Consider the following 19,308-nt stretch of genomic DNA (forward strand, 5'->3'; position numbering starts at 1 on the left):
CCCCGCCTCCCCCAGCTGGCCAGTTCCTGCCATTTAAGACATAGCAGTACAATATTCAAATATATATATGTAAAAAAAATATATATATATCTGAAAGGTCCTCATCTCCCCACATTCCAGGCACCTTACGTTTGCCCGGGATATCAGAACTTGAAAGAATTCTTTGACATAAATTACAAACCTGCTTTTGAAGCACTTTTCAAAAGAAAAAAAAAAAAAAGAAAGAAAGAAAAACCCCAAAGCAGGCTACTATGTGCATAAGGGATTCTTCATTGGAGCTATAGACTCTGACAGATTCTGCGCATCCCACGTTTCATTCCCCTCCCCCCACCCGGTCCTCCCCCGCCTCCTCCGTCTCCCTTTCCCCGCTGGCACCGGCGTCCCCAGAGCTGCTTCCTGGCCTCCTCTCTCCCTGTCTCCCATCGATTTATTTAAAAAAAATACACCGAATCCCCACAGGCCCCTGGCGTATGTACCAAAATAAAAAGACAGCAAATTAAATTAAATGCCGCCTCTCAAAACTCAAATTCCCTATTAGCGGAGGAAGTGAGAAGATGAGGCCTTTCTCCTCATCCCGCACCTAGCTCCTTCCCACACGCACACCTGTTTCCTGCCTTCCTCTCCAGAACCTCCAAGATGTGCACACACACACACAGATCCTTTCCTCCTCCTCCTGACATCTCACTGAATCTCTGGTGCTCCTCCACCTTCGCTCTCACCCACCTGCTCTCCCCAGGTGGGCACGGACCACCCCCTTGGAGCCCAGGGGGGCTGCCAGGGCCGCGTCCAGGGTGCTTTTTTTTTTTTTTTTTTTTTTAAATTTTTTTTATAGCTACTTTATTTATTTATTTATTTATTTATTTTTGGCTGTGTTGGGTCTTCGGTTCGTGCGAGGGCTTTCTCTGGTTACGGCAAGCGGGGGCCACTCTTCATCGCGGTGCGGGGACCGCTCTTCATCGCGGTGCGCGGGCCTTTCACTATCGCGGCCCCTCCCGTTGCGGGGCACAGGCTCCAGACGCGCAGGCTCAGTAGCTGTGGCTCACGGGCCCAGCTGCTCCGCGGCATGTGGGATCTTCCCAGACCAGGGCTCGAACCCGCGTCCCCTGCATTAGCAGGCAGACTCTCAACCACTGCGCCACCAGGGAAGCCCCAGGGTGCTTTTTACACACACTGTTTCTAAGCATCCAACAGCCTCGTGAAGTAAGTGTTCTCATTCCCTTCGTGAAGTAGGTGTTCTCAGTAAGGAAACTGAGGCTCAAAGAGGCTCGCCAGCTCAGTCTCTGCCACCCGAGCCTGCGTGTCCCCATTGAACCGAGCTGACTCAGAGCGCTTGGGGTGCTGGAGGGAGAGGGACAGAGAGTGGTCCATCTGGAAGGCTACTAGGAGGAGGAGGCTCCTGAAGGATTGGACCCCTGTGGCCAGTTCCTCTGAGAGCCCACTGGGAGATCCATGTCATTGGGGCAAAATCTTTTCCCACACCCTCCTTGCAATTTCAGGTTTATTTCAAACGAGATGGGGAACCCATCGACGCAGTGCCCCTGTCAGAGCCGCCGGCTGCTAGCTCTGGCCCCCTCCAGGACAGCAGGCCCTTCCGCGGCCTCCTGCACCGTGACCTAGACGACACCAAGATGCAGAGGTCACTGTCCCTGCTGGACGCTGAGGGCCGGGGCGGGCATTCCTACACAGAGCGCCCCTCCCGCAGCCTGACCCAGGATCCCAGCATCCTCCTCCAGCCAACCACCGAGAACATCCCCGAGACGGTGGTGAGCCGCGAGTTCCCCCGCTGGGTCCACAGCTCCGAGCCTGTCTACTTCCTGAGCCACAGCCGTACTCCGGGCAGTGACGGCACCGTGGAGGTGCGCGCCCTGCTCACCTGGACGCTCAACCCGCAGATCGACAACGAAGCCCTCTTCAGCTGTGAGGTCAAGCACCCGGCACTGTCGATGCCCATGCAGGCAGAGGTCACGCTGGGTGAGGCTCGATGGAAGCCACTCTGCAGGGCCCCTGCAGAGCTGGGCGGTGGGGAGCCTTGGAATAGGGTGGGCTGCCGGCCACCACGGAGATGGGAAGGAGTTGGAGCAAGCCAGGGTCGGGGTTAGGCACGGAGGTCAGAGTCAGGCTATTTGGGAGGTTTGCTGAGCTGTGTTGGAGGACATGGGAAATTACAGGGAGGTCTGGGGAGTTTGGTCCAGCAGGATCAAGGATATGGAAGTCATGGAAGTTTTGCTAGATCAGTGTTAGAAACATGGGAGGTTTTCAGGATTGAAGATGGAACGGGACAGTCCCAGGGAACTTTGCTGGGTGAGTGAAGAAGACACAGGAGTTGGGACTCATAAGGGAGAGTTGCTGAGTCAGGTCAGGAAACGTCCAGGGAAGGATGGGAACATAGGAGGTGACAAAGGGGTTTTCTCGATTGAAATAAGAGACCCATGAGTGCAGGGACACTTACTGGGTAAGGATCATGAGCGTGACAGGTCGGAGGCTTGTCGGATTAGGGTCAGGAATACTGAAGGTAGTTTTGCCGGCTTGGGGTAGGGAACATACAGGACGCGGGAGGATACTGCTCTCGCTTACACTTTTAAGTACAATGGAAACACTGTCATCTGCAGGGATGTGGGACGTGGGCACAACCAGGACACCGGACACCCAGGGATAGCTCAGCCCAAGAACCCAATCCCCATCTGGGACCTGCTTCCTCTTCCCACAGAGCCTCAACTCTGCATGTTCCCAGAGCAGATCCTTGTTTCCCCTTGTACATCTCCCAGCTGAGTAAAGGCAGGGAGACGGGACATGTGGAATCTTCTCTATTAGAAATATGAGGCTCTCAGAACCAGGATTTGTATTGACTGGGGTGGGGTGGGGTGGGGCAGGGAGATGGGCATATTGACCCAGTACTGGCTCTCTTTGCCCACAACCCTCTGGACCTTGGTTTTCAGTACCCAGCAGCTCAACCCAGAGCCTAAGATGCCGGGGCTTGTCCCCTGCATCTCCTGCAGTGGTGAAGAGCTGCATGGAAACATCCACAGCCCCTAACCCAGGACCCTCATGACCGAGGACAGATAGCAATGACTGACGAGGGTTGAGACCCCAGCCTGTGCCTGGCGGTCCAAAGGCTGTCTCTGTTTTTAACGAGTCCACCAGAAAACCCAGCACCAACTCTGCACTAAACACCAAGAAAAGGATTTCATGTACATATAACACCTACTCTGTGCCAGGAATATATGCATTCACTCCTCACAAGCAGTTTACCATGCAGTCCCATTTTACAGGTGAGCAAAACTGAGGCTCAGTTTGGTGGGGTCCCTTTCTCTGAGTCACCAGCTTATAAGTAGCAGAGCTGGGATTTCCAGCCAGGTCTGTTGGTGTCTTCTCCAATTTCCCTATGCCAACTACTGAACTTACCAGCCCCAGGACTGGGCACCCTTGCTGGCTATGGGGTTAGTTGTCTGAAGTCTGATGAAAATGGCCCTTTGATTCCCACAGGACGCTTGCCCACACAGAAAATAATAATAAGGGCTAACATTTACTGAACACCTACTGTATACCATGGACCGTTGCTTTTCTCATATGAACACAATTAGTAACCCAGTTACCCAGTTGGTAATCCTCATGGTCACTCAATGAGGTCAGCATTATTAGTATCCCATATCACAGACGAGGCAACTGAGGCGCAGGGAGGTTAAGTAAGTTGCCCAATGTAAGTGGGGGAGGGTTCAAAGGCAGGCAGTGTGGCCCCAGTGTCTTGCCCTTCGCCTCCACTCACTGTGCTGCCTCAGGGCATCTGTTGTCATGGTGCCTGCCCCCTGAGTACCATTTGCTCGTCATGCCATAGAAACTTCACAAGCACCCCTTATGGCCAGGCCCTGTGCCAGGCGCTGGGATGATCCCCACGCAGAGCCTGCCCAGACCCCTCTCTCAGCCTTCCCACCTTGCCAGAACTCCCGCCCCCAGTTTCTCTGGACCCTCCATCCTTCCCAGAGCTCCTTCTTTCATTTGAACCTCCCTGTCCCCGAGATACAGTCTGCTTCCAGACTGGGAGGCAGAGCAGCCTCGGCGCTTCAACGGGATGCCTTGCCCATGAAAGCCGCCCCCAGCCTCTCTTGCCCAAGGCTCGACTTCCCATGGGAGGGCTCCCTGTCCCACCCCCACAGAGAATGAGAAAAACGAGACCAGACAAGGACTTCCGAGCATCTGGAAAGGTGAGCTTGCGGTTCACATCTCCCAGTGATGGGCGGGGTGCTGCCGCTGGCTTGTTCCACCCCCTTCCCACCTCCTATCCCAAGCCATAGTGAAGCACTTGCCTGCCCTGTCCCAGATTCCAGATGGTTCCCTTGACTGGAGCCACCTTGGTGTGCACCCCCAACCTCCATCATCAGAGCAAGAGAAAGGCCCACTCACAGCCAGTGGGCATGACCGATATGTGTGTGCCCACAGGGAATTGGGGGACACAGCAGGGCCACCCAGGCGAAGGGGCCAAATTGGGTGGGTGAGTGAAGAGATCCCCAGGCTGGCTTCCCGTCTTACCCCAGCTGCTGTCAGTTGGTGAGATCTCAAGCCTCTTAGGTCTCTGCACCTTGTTCTCTGACCTGTTGAGTGGGGGAATAATAGTAACCTCATAAGTGTTTGGAGCATGTGCTGGTAGCCAGGCTCTACGCAAGGTGCTTTTCTCCAAGATGTCCTTGCAGTGACCCTATCAGGCAGCTGAGAGATGCCATCTTTATCCCCATTTTATAAGTAAGGGAACCCAAGCTTAGAGGAACCCTCCTCAGGTCACCCAGCCAGGTCTGACCCCAGAGGCCATGCTCCTAACCACTGTGCTCTACTGCCCATCCGGTGGGGCTGCGGTGAGGACCCATGGAGCCAGTGGGTGTAGCCGGTGGAGAGTGGTGTGAACCAGAGGGGTCCTGAGTGAGGGCTTGCACTTCACACAATCAAGGCACCCTGCACTCTGGCCATGGGGGTGAGACAGAAGGCTGCATGAGATGACCCCGGGGCACAGAATCCAGTTATCTGGTCAGGACTTTAAAAGTTAGGCCAACAAGGTTTGGGGCATGCCTCCCTGTGATGGCCCTTTGCTCCTCCTGTTCCCGCCGCCAGGGATGCCCTCCCCAGCTCAGACGCCACTGCCCCTAAGAAGACAGACGCCTGGTGATCCTAGAGCCCATCTCAGTAGACAGCAACTACATTCTTCCCATTGATCAAGCCAGAACCCTTGGAGTCACCCACTTTCCCCCTCTTTTCTCCTACCCAACAGCCAAGCCATCCTTAAGCCCTGGCAGCTCAACCTCAGAATATATCCCACATCTACCCTGTCTCATGGTTTCCTCTCCGACCACCCAATCTAAGCACCAGAAGTTCACACTGGATTATTACAGTAGCCCCAAAACTGGCCTTTCTGCTTCCACTTGTGTGCATTTCTGTTCTCCACTCTGATTGATCTAAAATATAAATCCACATACACACCCACCCAAAACCCTCCAATGGTAGACAGATTGATAGAACAAAAAAAGAGCCCAGAAATAGACCCACATATAGTCAGTTGATTTTTTTTAAATTATTTATTTATTTATTTTTGGCTGTGTTGGATCTTTGTTTCTGTGCGAGGGCTTTTCTCTAGTTGTGGCAAGCGGGGGCCACTCTTCATCGCGGTGCGTGGGCCTCTCACTATTGCGAACTTTCTTGTTGCGGAGCACAGGCTCCAGACGCGCAGGCTCAGTAGTTGTGGCTCACGGGCCTAGTTGCTCCGCGGCACGTGGGATCCTCCCAGACCAGGGCTCAAACCCGTGTCCCCTGCATTGGCAGGCAGATTCTCAACCACTGAGCCACCAGGGAAGCCCCAGTCAGTTGATTTTTGATAAAGGTCCCTAGGCTGTTCGATGGGAAGAGAACGCTTCTTAACACATGGCCCCGAAACTACTGGATACACTTAAGGAGGAAATGAACCTGACCCCTACCACACACACACACACACACACACACACACACACAAGAATTAACCTGAGATGAATCACAGACCTCAATGTAAAACCCAGCATCATAAAACTTGTAGAGCAAAACACAGGAATATATCTTTGTGACATTGAGGTAGGCAAGGATTTCTTAAAGAGTCACAAAAAGCACTAAATGCAAATTTGAAAATTGGTGAATTGGACTTAATCAAAATTCAAATCTTCTGCTCCTAAGAAGATACTTTTAAGAAAGTGAAATGTGGTGAAATGGAAAAGCAAACTACAAACAGAGAAAATACTCTCAGTACAGATATATGATGAGGGATTTGTATCCAGAATATATAAGGAACTACTACAGATCAATAATGATAACTCAAATTTTAAAGAGAGGATATACAAATGGCTAATCAGCATATAAAAAGATATATAACATCATTAGGGAAATGAAGACTAAAACCTCAGTGAGATACCATTTCACAACCATTAAAATGCCTAACATGGGAAAGACGGACAACACCAAATGTTGGCAAGGTCATAGAACAATAAGAACCCTCATACAGGGCTGGGAGTATAAAACAGTACTACTGCTTTGGAAAACTAGTAGTTTCTTACAAAGATAAAAATACCCCTCCCTACTCTATGACCCAGCAATTTCACTCCTAAGTATCTACCCAAGAGAAATGAAAACATACGTCCACAAAGACCTGACTGTTCACAGCAGCTTTACCCATAACAACAACAACAACAACTGTAAAAAACCCAAATGTCCGTAACTAGGAAAATGGATGAACAAATCTGTGATATATTCATATAATGAACCACTTCTCATCAATACAGATGAATGAACTCCTAATACACCAACAACGTGAATGAAGCTCAGAAACATTGTGCTGAGTGAGGGTAGTCAGGCAGAAGAGTACAAACTGCACGCTTCCATTTATATGAACTAGAACATGAAACAAACCTCTGAGGATAGAAAGTGGAACAATGTCTACCTGTGGAGGGTGGAAATTGACTGGAAGGAGGCATCAGGGGACCTCTGGAGGGATGGGAATGTTCTCGAATTTGGTTGGGATAGCGGTTACATAGATGTTCACATTTATGAAGATTTGTCAAGTTGTGTTCTTAAGAACAGCGCATTCCCCTTATGTGAGTTTCCTCACAATTTAAAAATATATGAAAGTCAAAACAAAACAAAATAATCCTCTAGACTGCCATCACATCTAAAATTACCTCCCCACGTGCTCATCTTTCACACTCGTCTCTGCCCCATCTGCTCCAGCCACAGGCTTCTCCTTACTCTTCCTTGAATATGCCCAGCTCAGACCCACCTCTGTGACTTTGCACTGTCCTTCCTTTCCGCCTTGATTAATCTTACCCCAGGTATTCTCAATCCCTCCTTCATCAGATCCCTGCTCAAATCTTCTACTCAGAGGCTCCTTCCTTGAACACCCTATTTCAGCCTCCTCCTCCTGGCCCCATCAATTCCTTACCTTGCTTTGCTTTCTGGAATTGCGTTTATCTCCACGTGCAAGTATATGATATATTTTCTTATTGCCTGGATCTTCCACTAGAATTTAAGTTGCACGTGGGCAGGGTCTTTACCTGCCTTGTTCACATGGTGCAGGGCTCAGCACAATCTGTAACATATGACTTAATAAACACTTCCCTAATAATCAATTAGTTAATACTTTTCTGAGTTGTTGTGAAGATTAAACAAGGCGTGCATACAAAGTGCTTAGCATAGTGACAGAGTAAGTACTCAGTAAATATAAGCTACTGTTGTTATTCATTATTGTTTCCCCAACATTGCCCTGCATAGTGATTGACACAGATTAGGCATAAAGAACTAGATGGTTAGAGTAGATGAATGAATGGGTGCGTGAGTAGATTAGTAGGTTTATGGGTAGGTATATGGATGGATAAATGGATGGATGGATGATATGGTGGAGGGATGAATAATATGATGGAATGATAGATGAATGGATAGAACAAATGCTTGGTTGGATGGATGGATGGATGGATGGACGGATGGATGAATGATATGATGGAGGGGTGAATAATATGATAGAGTGATGGATGGATGGATAGAATGAATGCTTGGTTGGATGAACGAATGGATGCATGGATGGATGAATAAGTGGGTGGATGAGTGGGTGGGTGAGTGGGTAGATGAGTGAGTGGTTGTCTTAGTGAACACCTAGAATTCCTGTGGTGGGGCGCCTAGAGGAGCTTTCCGTCAGATTTCACAAGGCTCTCCTTGCAGCAAAATGCTAAGGAGAGTAAAGAGAGCAGTTATATAATCAGGATTTTTTGTACGCCCCTGAACAGATGCACACCACTTCACATTTCACATTTCCATCTCATATCTCTCCCCCATTGTCATTTTCAGAGCAACTTCTCAAATAGTAGGATAGCAGTCTATTCTCCCCATTTACAGGTGAGAAAATTGAGGCCCAACAAGTTGAACTGACTCATCCAAGTCACGTAACTGGAGAGTAGAAGACAGGCCTCAATCCTGGGTCTCCTGACTCCCACTCTTTCCATATGTCCAGGGGTTGAGGGGAGGGAAGTCCCAGGGGCTGAGAACCTTCCTTCAGGTACCTTCAGTGATGTGTTCTAGGGGCAGGAGAGAGGGGCCAGGACTTGACTGCCAGGAGCTGCTAATGGGTGTCAGCATGTGGTGGAAGCGTGCGGGTGATAGCAGCTGGCCTGGCTTCCAGAAGCATCTTGATGCAGCAGTGAGGGCAGGAGTCAGAGGGGCCACCTGCCACCAAGGCTCTTGCCAGTCGGCAGCTGCCAGGATCGAGCTTGGAAGAGTGAGAGCAGAGCAGACCCCTTGCCTACCCACTGCCTCTCGGGGTCAGCTCCACACAGGAGCCTCTGGACCTGGCAGCTCAGGGCAGCAGGGAAGGGGTCTGGCTGCCCACGTGGAAGAAGGCATCCAGCTTTCCTCCTCCTCCACCCCTGGGTTCCAAGCTTCGCTCTAAAGACCTATGTAACTTCAGGTCCCGCCCCTGCCACTTCTTTGCTGTGTGACCTCGGGCAAGTCACTGCCCTCCTGGGAGCCAGTTTTACAGCCTGCAAAATGGGTTTCATGGCAACCTGCCTCGTAAGCACCAAGATGGGTGAGACAGTCCTAGAATGAGGTCTAGCACATGTCAGGCACCTGGTAAATGTGAGTTCCCTCCCTTTGGGGCCAGGAGACCCAGGCGCGGCCTGAAGGGGGTGGGCGGGACCTTTAGAAACGGAGACAGTTAGGAATCTGACCTAGGAGAGGAAGTTGTCTGCCCTGGTCCTCCAACTCACGCTTCTCCGGGACAGGGATGCCCTTCCACGCCCCCTGCTGGCTGCAGCAGGACAGTGCCATCCCAGCAGGACAAGAGGAGACAGAATAACCCAGGGCCAGACGGCCCTATGCAGCACTTCTCACCTGCAAAGGGACCTTGACAGCACTTGAATGTTCATTAAAAAGACGAGAAAGTTACTTGACTTCCCCAAGCCTTCATTGCCTTATGGGGACAATCTCAAGAGGTTGGAAGTGTAAATGAGGTCATGCATAAAGTGTGTCACAGAGTGCCTGGCACTTTGGATGCTCTGGACAAATGTTAGCCCTTAAACCCACCACCTCCCAATATTCCTAACGACCCAGTGTGGTGGGTGGGCAAGGGTTCCCTTGGCTGTTCCCACCCTGTGTTTGGGAAAAGCCAGGGGAAGTGACTGGTCCAGGGGCACATAGACTAGACTCCTTTCTTATGTGGGTGGACGCAGCAGCGGAAGCTGCCCGCGCCTTCCCTGCCATTCCCTCCCCTCGCACAGGCCCGGCTTTTCCTGCTGATGCCTCCCTCCGCCCCACACGGCCCTTAAGGTGTCTTGCTCATGGTTTAATTAATAGTCCTTTGGTTTCATTCTGAGAGAGTGAAATTGGTTGGCAGTGCCTAGGAAATCACCCACATCTGCCAGCTGCTCTGATTTCTGCTCTGAGAGCTCTGAGTGGGAAGGAGAGGCTCGGGTAGCAGGTGGGGCAGATGGGGAGAACCCAGGCCAGCCCCAGGGCCTGGGGACAAAGCTTTTCTCCTGCTGCCACCCCTGGAAGATGTCCAAAGAGAGTGGCACAGAGCATGACACTCTGATCAAAACCCTATCGCCTTCCCCTGGCCCAGGAAGCTCTATGGGGTCTGGCCCCATCCCCAACCCCATCACCCCTGACCTTCCACCTCAGCACCACGCCCTGGCTGTTCCCTCCACGTGGAATCCTTTTCAGGAGCTTCATCTCAGCTGAAATGTCAGCTCGTTGGAAGAGACACTGAGACCATCACTCCCCACTTGTCCAATTCTCCACACAATGCCATGGCTCTCCAGTAGTTTTTTATTCATGTACTTATTTGTGTATCAAATGTCTCCTCAACTAAAGTGTAAGCTGTGTGTCGGCAGGCATGTGTCTCCGTCACCACTGCGTCCCCAGCCCTGCCCCAAAGCCTGCCACACAGTTGGCTCAATAATTACTTGTTAAATGAATGAATGAGTGATGAATGGATCTGGCAGAAAGAAGCCTGGCGTGAAAGTCATGAGACAGGAGAAACTGGCTCCGTGGGTGACCTTGGATAAGCCTCTTCGTTACCCCTGGGCCTCAGTTTCCCAATCTGAAACCTGAGAGCATGGACTCAGTGATTCCAGGGGCTCTTCCATCCCCGATATTCTCTGGTTCATAGGAGGGCAGCACCCTTGGGCATCTTGTCTCCCACGTTCAGAGAAGTTAAGGGGCTTGAAAGAAGTGATACAAGCAGGTGAGGAAGAGAGGCAGGGAGGACACAGGCCAGGCCCAAGGAGGGAGATGGTTCCCCCCACATTTTGCCACCTTCCACTCACCTCCAACCCAGAGATTCCAGAAAAACCCCACTGGGCATATTCACCTGGTAGAAGGCTCTCTGGAGTAGGAGTAATGAGACCAGAAATTTCATCCCAGTTCTTCTTCACTGTGTGAACTTCAGCAAGTTACTTCCCCTCTCTGAGCCTCAGTTAACTCAGCTATACAATGGGGGTGATAATGGCAGGACCCCACCTCACAAGGGTTTAGTGCAGGTAGGAGTGTGGGTGTTTTGAGTAGAACTGGCTGCTGGAGAAGGTTCCTCCCTGTTAGCAGCTGAGTCGTCTCCCAGGTGGCACCTCCCTTGGGTGTCCCTGACTCCACTGTCCCCTGGGTTTCTCCGATCTGACCCCTTGTTATACCGGTTTGTGCTTGTCTTTTGACCCCACTGAGAGTGAACCCCACAAGGACAGGAATTGTGCTCTGTACACCATTAAATCCCCAGGTCCCAGCCAGGGCTCGGGAAACGCGTATGAATGAATGCAGGCATCAATGAATGATCTGGATGGAAGCTTTCTCTCCCGTTCCCCCAGCACCTCTTTTCTTTGCTTAGTCTCCTCTCCCCCACACAAACACACACCTCTCTGACCTGGCCTTCCTCTCCCTATAGTTGCCCCCAAAGGACCCAAAATCATGATGACGCCCAGCAGAGCCCGGGTCGGGGACACAGTGAGGATTCTGGTCCATGGATTTCAGGTCAGCCTCTCTCTGAGCATCTGCAAGGGTGGCGGGAGGTCATCAGGCACCAGCGGGGCACCAGCATCCCTGGCAGCATGCTCTGAGACCCTCCCCTTGACCTCCAGCACAGCCAGCTGGTCTCAGTCTCCTAATCTGTGTAATGGCAGAATTGGCTTCCACGAGGAATGGCATGGGGTGCACGCATGGATTTGCTCGCCCACCTACAACTTAGAGCAGACATGGCACATGGATCTTGACATTCCTTCCAGCCCTAGAGTCCTTTCCTTCCTGGGGTCTGGGCAGCCAGTCCCAACCCATCAGATGAAAATGTGTCACCCACCCTGGCCAGGCCATGCCTCTGGCCCCTTCCTGCTCTGGCAGAATGGTCCCTCCTGTGACCCGACTCTCTCCTGCTCTGGCCAACAGAACGAAGTCTTCCCAGAGCCCATGTTCACATGGACGCGGGTCGGGAGCCGCCTCCTGGATGGCAGCGCTGAGTTTGATGGGAGGGAGCTGGTGCTGGAGCGGGTTCCCGCTGAGCTCAACGGCTCCATGTACCGCTGCATGGCCCAGAACCCTCTGGGCTCCACCGACACACACACCCGGCTCATCGTGTTTGGTACGCTGCGCCCAACTAGGGGATCGGGAGGGCTACCCGGGGAGGCCCCGGGCTGGAGCTTTCCCAAGGAGGAGGGAGCAGTAGGGGCCCAAGTCCCGTAAATTTGCCCTGAGAGGGTGCCCCACAGGGAAGCACAACAGTTCAGTGGTTAAAACCATAACAGCTTTGGAGCTAGAGAACCCTGGGTTCAAATCCCAGATCTACCACTTCGCAGCTGGGCAACGCTGGGCAAACTGTTTCCCCTCCCTCAGTTTCTCCATCTGTAGAATGGGGCTGATACCGCCCAGCCCGCAGAGGCTGTGTGGCTGCCCTGAGAGGGTGCACATGACACCACACAGCGGGTGCTGGATGAGGGGCCTCCTTTGCCGACTTCCAAATGCCATCCACGCTCTAGTTCTCTTTCTGTTCTTCCCAACAGAGAACCCAAATATCCCAAAAGGAACGGAGGACTCCAATGGTAAGTCTCCACTCTCAGAGCTTCTAGCTTAAAAGCTCTGGTCCCCCAAACGGCCCCTTTGTATGACCTTGCCCCTCCCTCATGCCGTAGGCAGATAATTGACCTCTAGTTGGGCAGAGTCTGGGTCAAAGGTCAGGAGTGGGCCCTAAACCAATTAAGCATCCCTAAGCAGCTGGCAGGGATTTGTAGGGACCAAGTCTCTCTCAGAGAGCTCAGCTGCCATGGTCCCAAGATGTGTCTAGCGTTGACAGTGGGGTTGTGATCTGGGGCCCTTGACCACTTCATAGGATGGTGGGGCCCTTTATACTGCCCTCCCTCAGCTGCCCCTGAGCTGGGCACCACCCCATGGGACACAGACATTCCTCCCAGGCCTGCCAGCCCTCCCTTTCCCACAGTGAGCCAATCTCACAGTTCATGATGGAGGCCCCCCCAACTCCTAGTCCCCACCGCAGCATCCTGATGGCCACCAGGGAGCCTGACCTCCACCCAGCAGGCCTGGGACAGGGAAGAGATCACACACAATCAGGTGGGACAGATAGCAGAGCTACGATTTGAACCCAGCCCATCCCAACACTGAAGTCCAGACTCTTGGCCGGGGCCCTTCAAAGCTCTGTGGTCCCCAGGCTCCACACCCACCCGTGCCCCCCCCCCCAAGAAAGCAAAGCAGGTGGGTCACAGGCCCTGACGCTGCTCCCTGCACAGGTTCCACGTCTGGCCCTGCTGGCATCCGGCTCACCTTGGTGCTCGCCCTGACAGTGGTCCTGGAGCTGACGTGAAGGCTCAGCCCCGCTCCCTCCATTCCATCTGGCACTGACATCTCTGCAATTGGTTTTCATTTCTTTTCTAAACTATTTCCAATCTTGTTCTTAGTCTCTTTCTGTCCATGTCTTGGCTTCTTTGGTCGGTTTAATTAAAACAGAACACTTTTCCCCACCTCGGTCTGTGGCTCTGTATTCTTCCTGTTCTATAGCAGCAACTGGGCACCTCCGGACATGCAGCCTTGGGACAGGCACTGAGGGGGGTGATGAAGGACATGGAGGGCATGCTCTTCCCTGGAGGAGGGGTGGAGGGACAGCTCCTTGTTTCACACAAATCCAGTTGTGGGAAGTGGCCAGAGACTCTACTCAGGAAATTCAAGTTCCCTCAGGGCCAAGTGTAATAGTCAGCACTTGCCACAATAATGCTGCATAACAAAGGGACCCAAATCGCAGTGGCATGCAACAACAAGCATTTATGATTGTGTTTATGTTTAGGACAAAGTGGTTCAGCTGATATAGTCTGGACTCACTTGGGCAGCTCTGCTTCAGGCAACAGGCTATCTGGGCTGAATTCCAGGGTATGGGTTGGGCACAGGTCTCATCCATGGTTGTTTGTTCTGGGGCCCAGGCTAAAGGGGCTGTGGCTGTCTGACAGTTGATCCTCTTATGGTAGATCATCATAGCTAAAGAAAAAAAATTCAAACCATGCAAGCGCAGTTAAGGCATCTGCCTATCATGTCCTTGAACACTCCTTTAGCCAAAGCAAGTCACATGGCCAAGGCCAACGTCAATCAAGTTCACATGTAAGTCAATGGTAGAGGTTCCAGAACTTCCTGTTCAACTACTAGAAGATTCTCCATGCCATTCAGCTATTGGAGGGAAGGGCTGAGAGTGTCTGGAGATGGGTGGGGTTGGCCTCTCTGAGCTGTGGCCAAAACCTGAGGGTCACCAAGGAGAGCCCTGGAAGACTGTGTTAATCTGGATAGGAGAAGCTAGGCTGCAGTAACACATTAACCCCAGAGTTTTACTGGATTAACACAATAAAAACTTATTTGGGGCTCATGAAAAACCCAAGGCAGGTTGGGTAGTCCTCTTCTATCCTGTAGCTAGACCAACTGGAATATGTGGCCTCTATGATCTGCAGGGCAGGGAAAGAGAGGGCTGGAGGATCAGAATGACGGGCAGAATAATAGCCCCCCCACCAAAGATGCTCACATTCTAATCCCAAGAACCTGAGAGTATGTTACCTTACCTGGCAAAAGGGATTTTGGCTGATGTGATTAATTGAAGGATCTTGAGATGGGAAGAATGGCCTGGGTTGTCCAGGTGGGCCTAATGTAATCACAAGGGTCCTTAAAAGAGGGAGGCAAGAAAGCAGTAGAAGGAGATGTGATGACAGAAGCAAGAGATTGTCATGATGCAAGGAACGGGCCATGAGCCAAAGAATCCAGGCAGCCTCGAAGCTGAAAAAGACAAAGAACCAGGTTCAACCCCAGAGGCTCCAGAAGGAACCAGCCCTCCCAACACTTTGAGCTCTATAAGACTTCTTTCAGACTTCTGACTTCCAGGACTCTCTTAAGAGAATAAATTTTCCTTGTTTTAAGCCACTAAATTGGTGGTAATTTGCTAACAGCAGCGAAAGGAAACTCATATCATCACACAGGATGATTTTAAGGGTCAGGCCTCGTAGTGGCATAGACCACTTCTGTCACACCCCATTGACCTAGGGGAACTTGCCCTCTTGTCACTTGTGCTGCACTGTATTGGCCAACACAAGCTATAAGGCCAGCCCAGATCCAAGGGGTGGAGAAATCTATTCCAATTTTAGATGAGAAGAACTGCAAAGCCATGCTGTATAATGTGCAGATACAGGTCAGGAGGCGGAATTAGGGCCATGTTTACAATCTACAACAACCCCACATTCTGAACTTGATGTTCTGGAATCGTGGTTTCCCATCCACCATGACATACTCTCATTTCAACTGGGAAGCCCAAATGGCTCCTCACTGCAATTTCTCTTTCAAAAATGTAACAACTAAACGATCCATTCATTTGATACATATTTGGCTGCCTGCATCTTGCAAGCAACAGTAAAGAAGATGATTTTCAAGTGTTGAAATTTCTATCATATCGATTAATATAAACATCCAGTCCAGGTCAGCAGCAACAACTACATTGCACCACCTGCCTCCTCAACCGACTTCCTTCTTCCCCAAAGCCCTGCTCTGTCTCACATGAGCCAGCTGACCCCAATTCTGTTACCTGCCAGCAATCCTACCTAGGCCAATGTTACACAATGCCTCTGCCTGTTTTCTGGAAGGAATAAAAAAAGATTTGTTCCTTCTTTTTGTCTTAAGAGAGGGAAGCCCATGTAGGCATGAAATTGGAATTGCTTTCCCTTATTAACAGTGTGGTCTTTGGGCTCAACTGACCCCTAAAGTGCATTAATATCTCAGCAGCAAGTGGATGAACCACAGAAAGTGGCAGGGGACATGCCCAGAGAGAGCCAACTGGGAGGCTTGAGGTCCACAGAGGGTAGGGCGGCCGTCTGCTTTGGGGTCTGAGTTTGAGGACATTGAGCCCTGAGCAGGCTGAAAAGGATGGTTTATTCAACCTAGGACTGCAGGGATGGAAGGAGGGCTGGGTGACACCGAGCCCAGCCTGACAGGGAGGTGGATCCTTCATCTATTTGCCCAGCTGCTTACTCACTCATCTGACAGACTCTGACCATCCCCCTCTTCGGGCTCTGCGCCAGGCAGGGGAAACACCAAGACAAGCTGGGCAGATCCTACCGTGAAGAGCACCTGATCCATCCAGAACGACAGATTCGAGAAAAAGAACAACTGAAATGCCATGTAGTAAGTATTGGAACAAAAACGTGAACGAATACAATAGGGTCACAGAAGGGGTGAAAGATTGTCCTGACTGGACAGGTCAGGGGAGGCTTCCAGGAGGTGGTGACTTCACAGCCAGGTCTTGAAGGAGAGGAAGGGGCATCAAAGTCAGTTCTGCCACCTTCACCATTTGGCTCCAGGTCAGTCAGTCCAGCTGTCGGTCCGTGCAGAGACCCATGCTAGGCCTCCAGGGGGCCACCTCCATCCCCCTCCTGGTCAGCCGAGCCCTCGCTGTTGGGCTCATCAAGGAGAACTTGGCAGTCCCATGCGTGGCGGCCCCAAGGCAAGACCACCCTTCCCTGGCCTGGGGTCCCGAGCTACAAACGCTTGGTCACAGGAAGTGGAGGAGGCATGTGCCGCTCTCCCAGTGCTGCCGCTTCCAGGGCGGGGGTTCGGCGCCTGCTGTACCTCTTCCCTCCGCCTGTGCACCCGCAAAAGGAGCGAGGTCTGGGGTCACCGTCTTCTCAGCCTTGGGGTACTGTGCCTCGGGGCCCCACACACCCCCGAGAGGAGTCACATGCCTCCTCTACCCCAACCCACCTCATGGGGCTGGAGGCATCCAGCCCTCCTGCTTCCACCCCGGCTGGGCTCTTGGCTGAGCAGGAACAGATCTGGGGACCTGCCCACCGTGCAGGCTACTGTGATGCCAGCAGCCGTCTCCATCTGGGGTCACAGCCACCTTGCTGAGGGGAGACATGGAATTGGACCCAGGTTTTCAGAGTAGCCATCCTGACCCCAGGAAGGCTATACGTTTTATGAAGTGCACACATGTACACAGAGCAGAGAAAACAAAACCAAAAACAAGGGTCTCCGGGCTCTGCCCCTGCAGGGAAGCTGACAGCCCCACATGATGCCCAGACCTGGATGCACACTTTTACGTTTCCAGGATGGGGGCAGGGATGGGAAGGCCAGTGTCGGGGCTGACGCCCCCAGGAGCCCTGGCAGCTGATGAAAATGAAAGGGAGAGGGCTGTGGTTCTGAGTGATGAGAAGGTGGGTCGGGGGTCGAGTGGGGAGGGAGATCTGGAGAGAGCAGAGAGGGAAACCGAGGATGGGGTTGGCCTGGAGAAGGGGGCAGGGAAAGGAAGGAGAGAGGGAACAGGGACAGCCAGCCGAGGAGAGCTGTTTGGGGTGCTGGAGGTCAGGCTCACACTGGGATCAGACATCCTGGAGAGACAGGAGTCTCCTTGGAGGCATTTGGAAATGAGGGATGGAGGGGACAGAGAAGGGGGTCCCTGGAGGAAGGGATTCTGGAAGAGAACACTCCAATCCAATTGGGCTCCTGTGAAACTTTCGAAAGAGACCAAGATCCGGACTGAATGAGATGAAGAGAAATGTTGAAAAAGTGGGGAGTGGATAGAAATGAGACAAGAGATAGAGGAGAGACAGAGACACACAGAGTCAGAGGGACAGACACACAGAAAAAAGCAGAAAAAACAGAGAGACACACACAGAGGCACAGAGAGACAAAGAGAGAGAAACAGAGAGAGAGTGTGATAAAGACAGAGAAACAAACAGAGACAGAGAGAGAGAGACAGAGACAGAGACAGAGATGGAGCTAGAGAGACTAGCCCTGCAGCCCAGCCTGGAGCTGGGGAGTCTTCCAAAAAGCGCTTAAGCTGTTATGTCAGGTATTATGCCCTTGGTTTCCTCTAGGGAAGACAGCCCTGAGTGATGGGTGGAAGGAAATAGATGTGCAAAATACATGCATTTTTTCCAAATGGGCCCAATCATCAGCGACAGGCCTAAATGTCAGCACACACAGCGGAGCCCTGGGCTGCCAGCTGCATCTGACCTTGGGGCTGAGCTTCTCAGGAGGCTCGCCTCCCCTCTGCTCCTTCCCCTCCCCCTCTCCTACTGCCCCAGGCAGCTGTGGTCCCCACCCCAGGCTCCCATTCCCTCCCACCTCTTCCTCCATCCATCCTGGAGATCCCAGGGCCACAGACAAAAAGCATTTTGGAGGAGCCCTTCCCTAAACCGGTACCCCTACCCCCGCCTTCTCAAACTCCACCTCCCCCAGAGACCTTCCTTCTCTGACCACAGGGACAGTCCTTCCCCAGTGACAGCCATAGTTTTGAAAGGCTTTGGGGTTGAAAGTGTTTGAGGGCTCAGATTGCAGGTTTACCACATTCCCACTGTGGGATCTTGGGCAAGTGGCTTAACCCATCTGAACTCAGTTTTTCCAACTATAAAATGGGGATAATTACACAACTTACAGGATGTGTGTAACAAATTAAATAGCAATGTTTCCATATGCAAGAATTTGCATAAATATCAACATTCCTATATTTAGGAATTTACCATATACCAGATCTTCTCTACGTGTTAAGGGCTGTGCTAAGCACTTTGCATGTATCATCTAGTTTGATCTTCACAACAACCTTGCCGTATAGGAAGCATTAGATCCATTTTACAAGTAAAGAAATAGTCTCAGAGAGGTTATGTAACTTGCTGAAGGTCACACAGCAAATAAGTCCTGGAGAAGAGATCTGGACCTAGGCTTGATGCACTAGGTAATTTTGCCTCCATAGGTCAGAAGCCCAGCACAGAGTCAGGTATAGACCAGAAACTCAGTGAATTCAATTCCTTTTCCTTCCTTCTTCCTGGAAGCTCCTCCAAGGCAGATGGTTCTCCTAGATATTCTACTGATCTCAAGCTGGTCAGTCCAAGAGGCAGGACTGTGTGGTAGGTGGTTAAAGAGGTGAGCTCTAGAGCCAAACTCTCCTGGGTTCAAATTCTGGCTTAGCTGTTGACTAGCTGTGTGACCTCAGGCTATTTACATAACCTCTCTGTGCTTGGGTGGCCTGTCTCTAGAATGAGTATCATAACTGTACTCACCTCTTAGGGCTGAATGAGAGAACGCATATAAAGTACTTAGAAAAATGTCTGGCGTATAGTATATGCTCAGTAAATGTCACTTGTCATTATCATTCACTTGGCACGAGATGCTAACATTAATCTCCCTCCTTTAGTACTAGATAAAAGAGATCACGTGGTCCTTCCCCCACAAGGTCATTCTGTGCCTTTAAATCAAGCCAGCAGAAGGGGAGGGGAATGGAGAAGAAGGAAGAGAACCAAAGGGAGAGAA

General features: G+C 51.6%; 1 protein-coding gene across 1 annotated transcript in view; it reads left to right on the forward strand.

Annotated features, from left to right (window-relative positions):
* The window catches only part of IGSF21 (immunoglobin superfamily member 21), a 252,328-nt gene extending 238,826 nt beyond the window's left edge, over window positions 1–13,502 (forward strand). Inside the window, exons 6-10 of the mRNA XM_057537082.1 lie at window positions 1,497–1,971; window positions 11,426–11,511; window positions 11,920–12,112; window positions 12,531–12,569; window positions 13,272–13,502. Coding sequence (XP_057393065.1) covers window positions 1,497–1,971; window positions 11,426–11,511; window positions 11,920–12,112; window positions 12,531–12,569; window positions 13,272–13,345 — 867 coding nt within the window. The 3' untranslated portion in view covers window positions 13,346–13,502. The remainder of the gene's footprint in view (window positions 1–1,496; window positions 1,972–11,425; window positions 11,512–11,919; window positions 12,113–12,530; window positions 12,570–13,271) is intronic.
* The last annotated feature ends 5,806 nt before the right edge of the window (window positions 13,503–19,308 follow it).

This window comes from Balaenoptera acutorostrata, chromosome 1 (assembly GCF_949987535.1).
Source record: "Balaenoptera acutorostrata chromosome 1, mBalAcu1.1, whole genome shotgun sequence".
NCBI lineage: Eukaryota > Metazoa > Chordata > Mammalia > Artiodactyla > Balaenopteridae > Balaenoptera > Balaenoptera acutorostrata.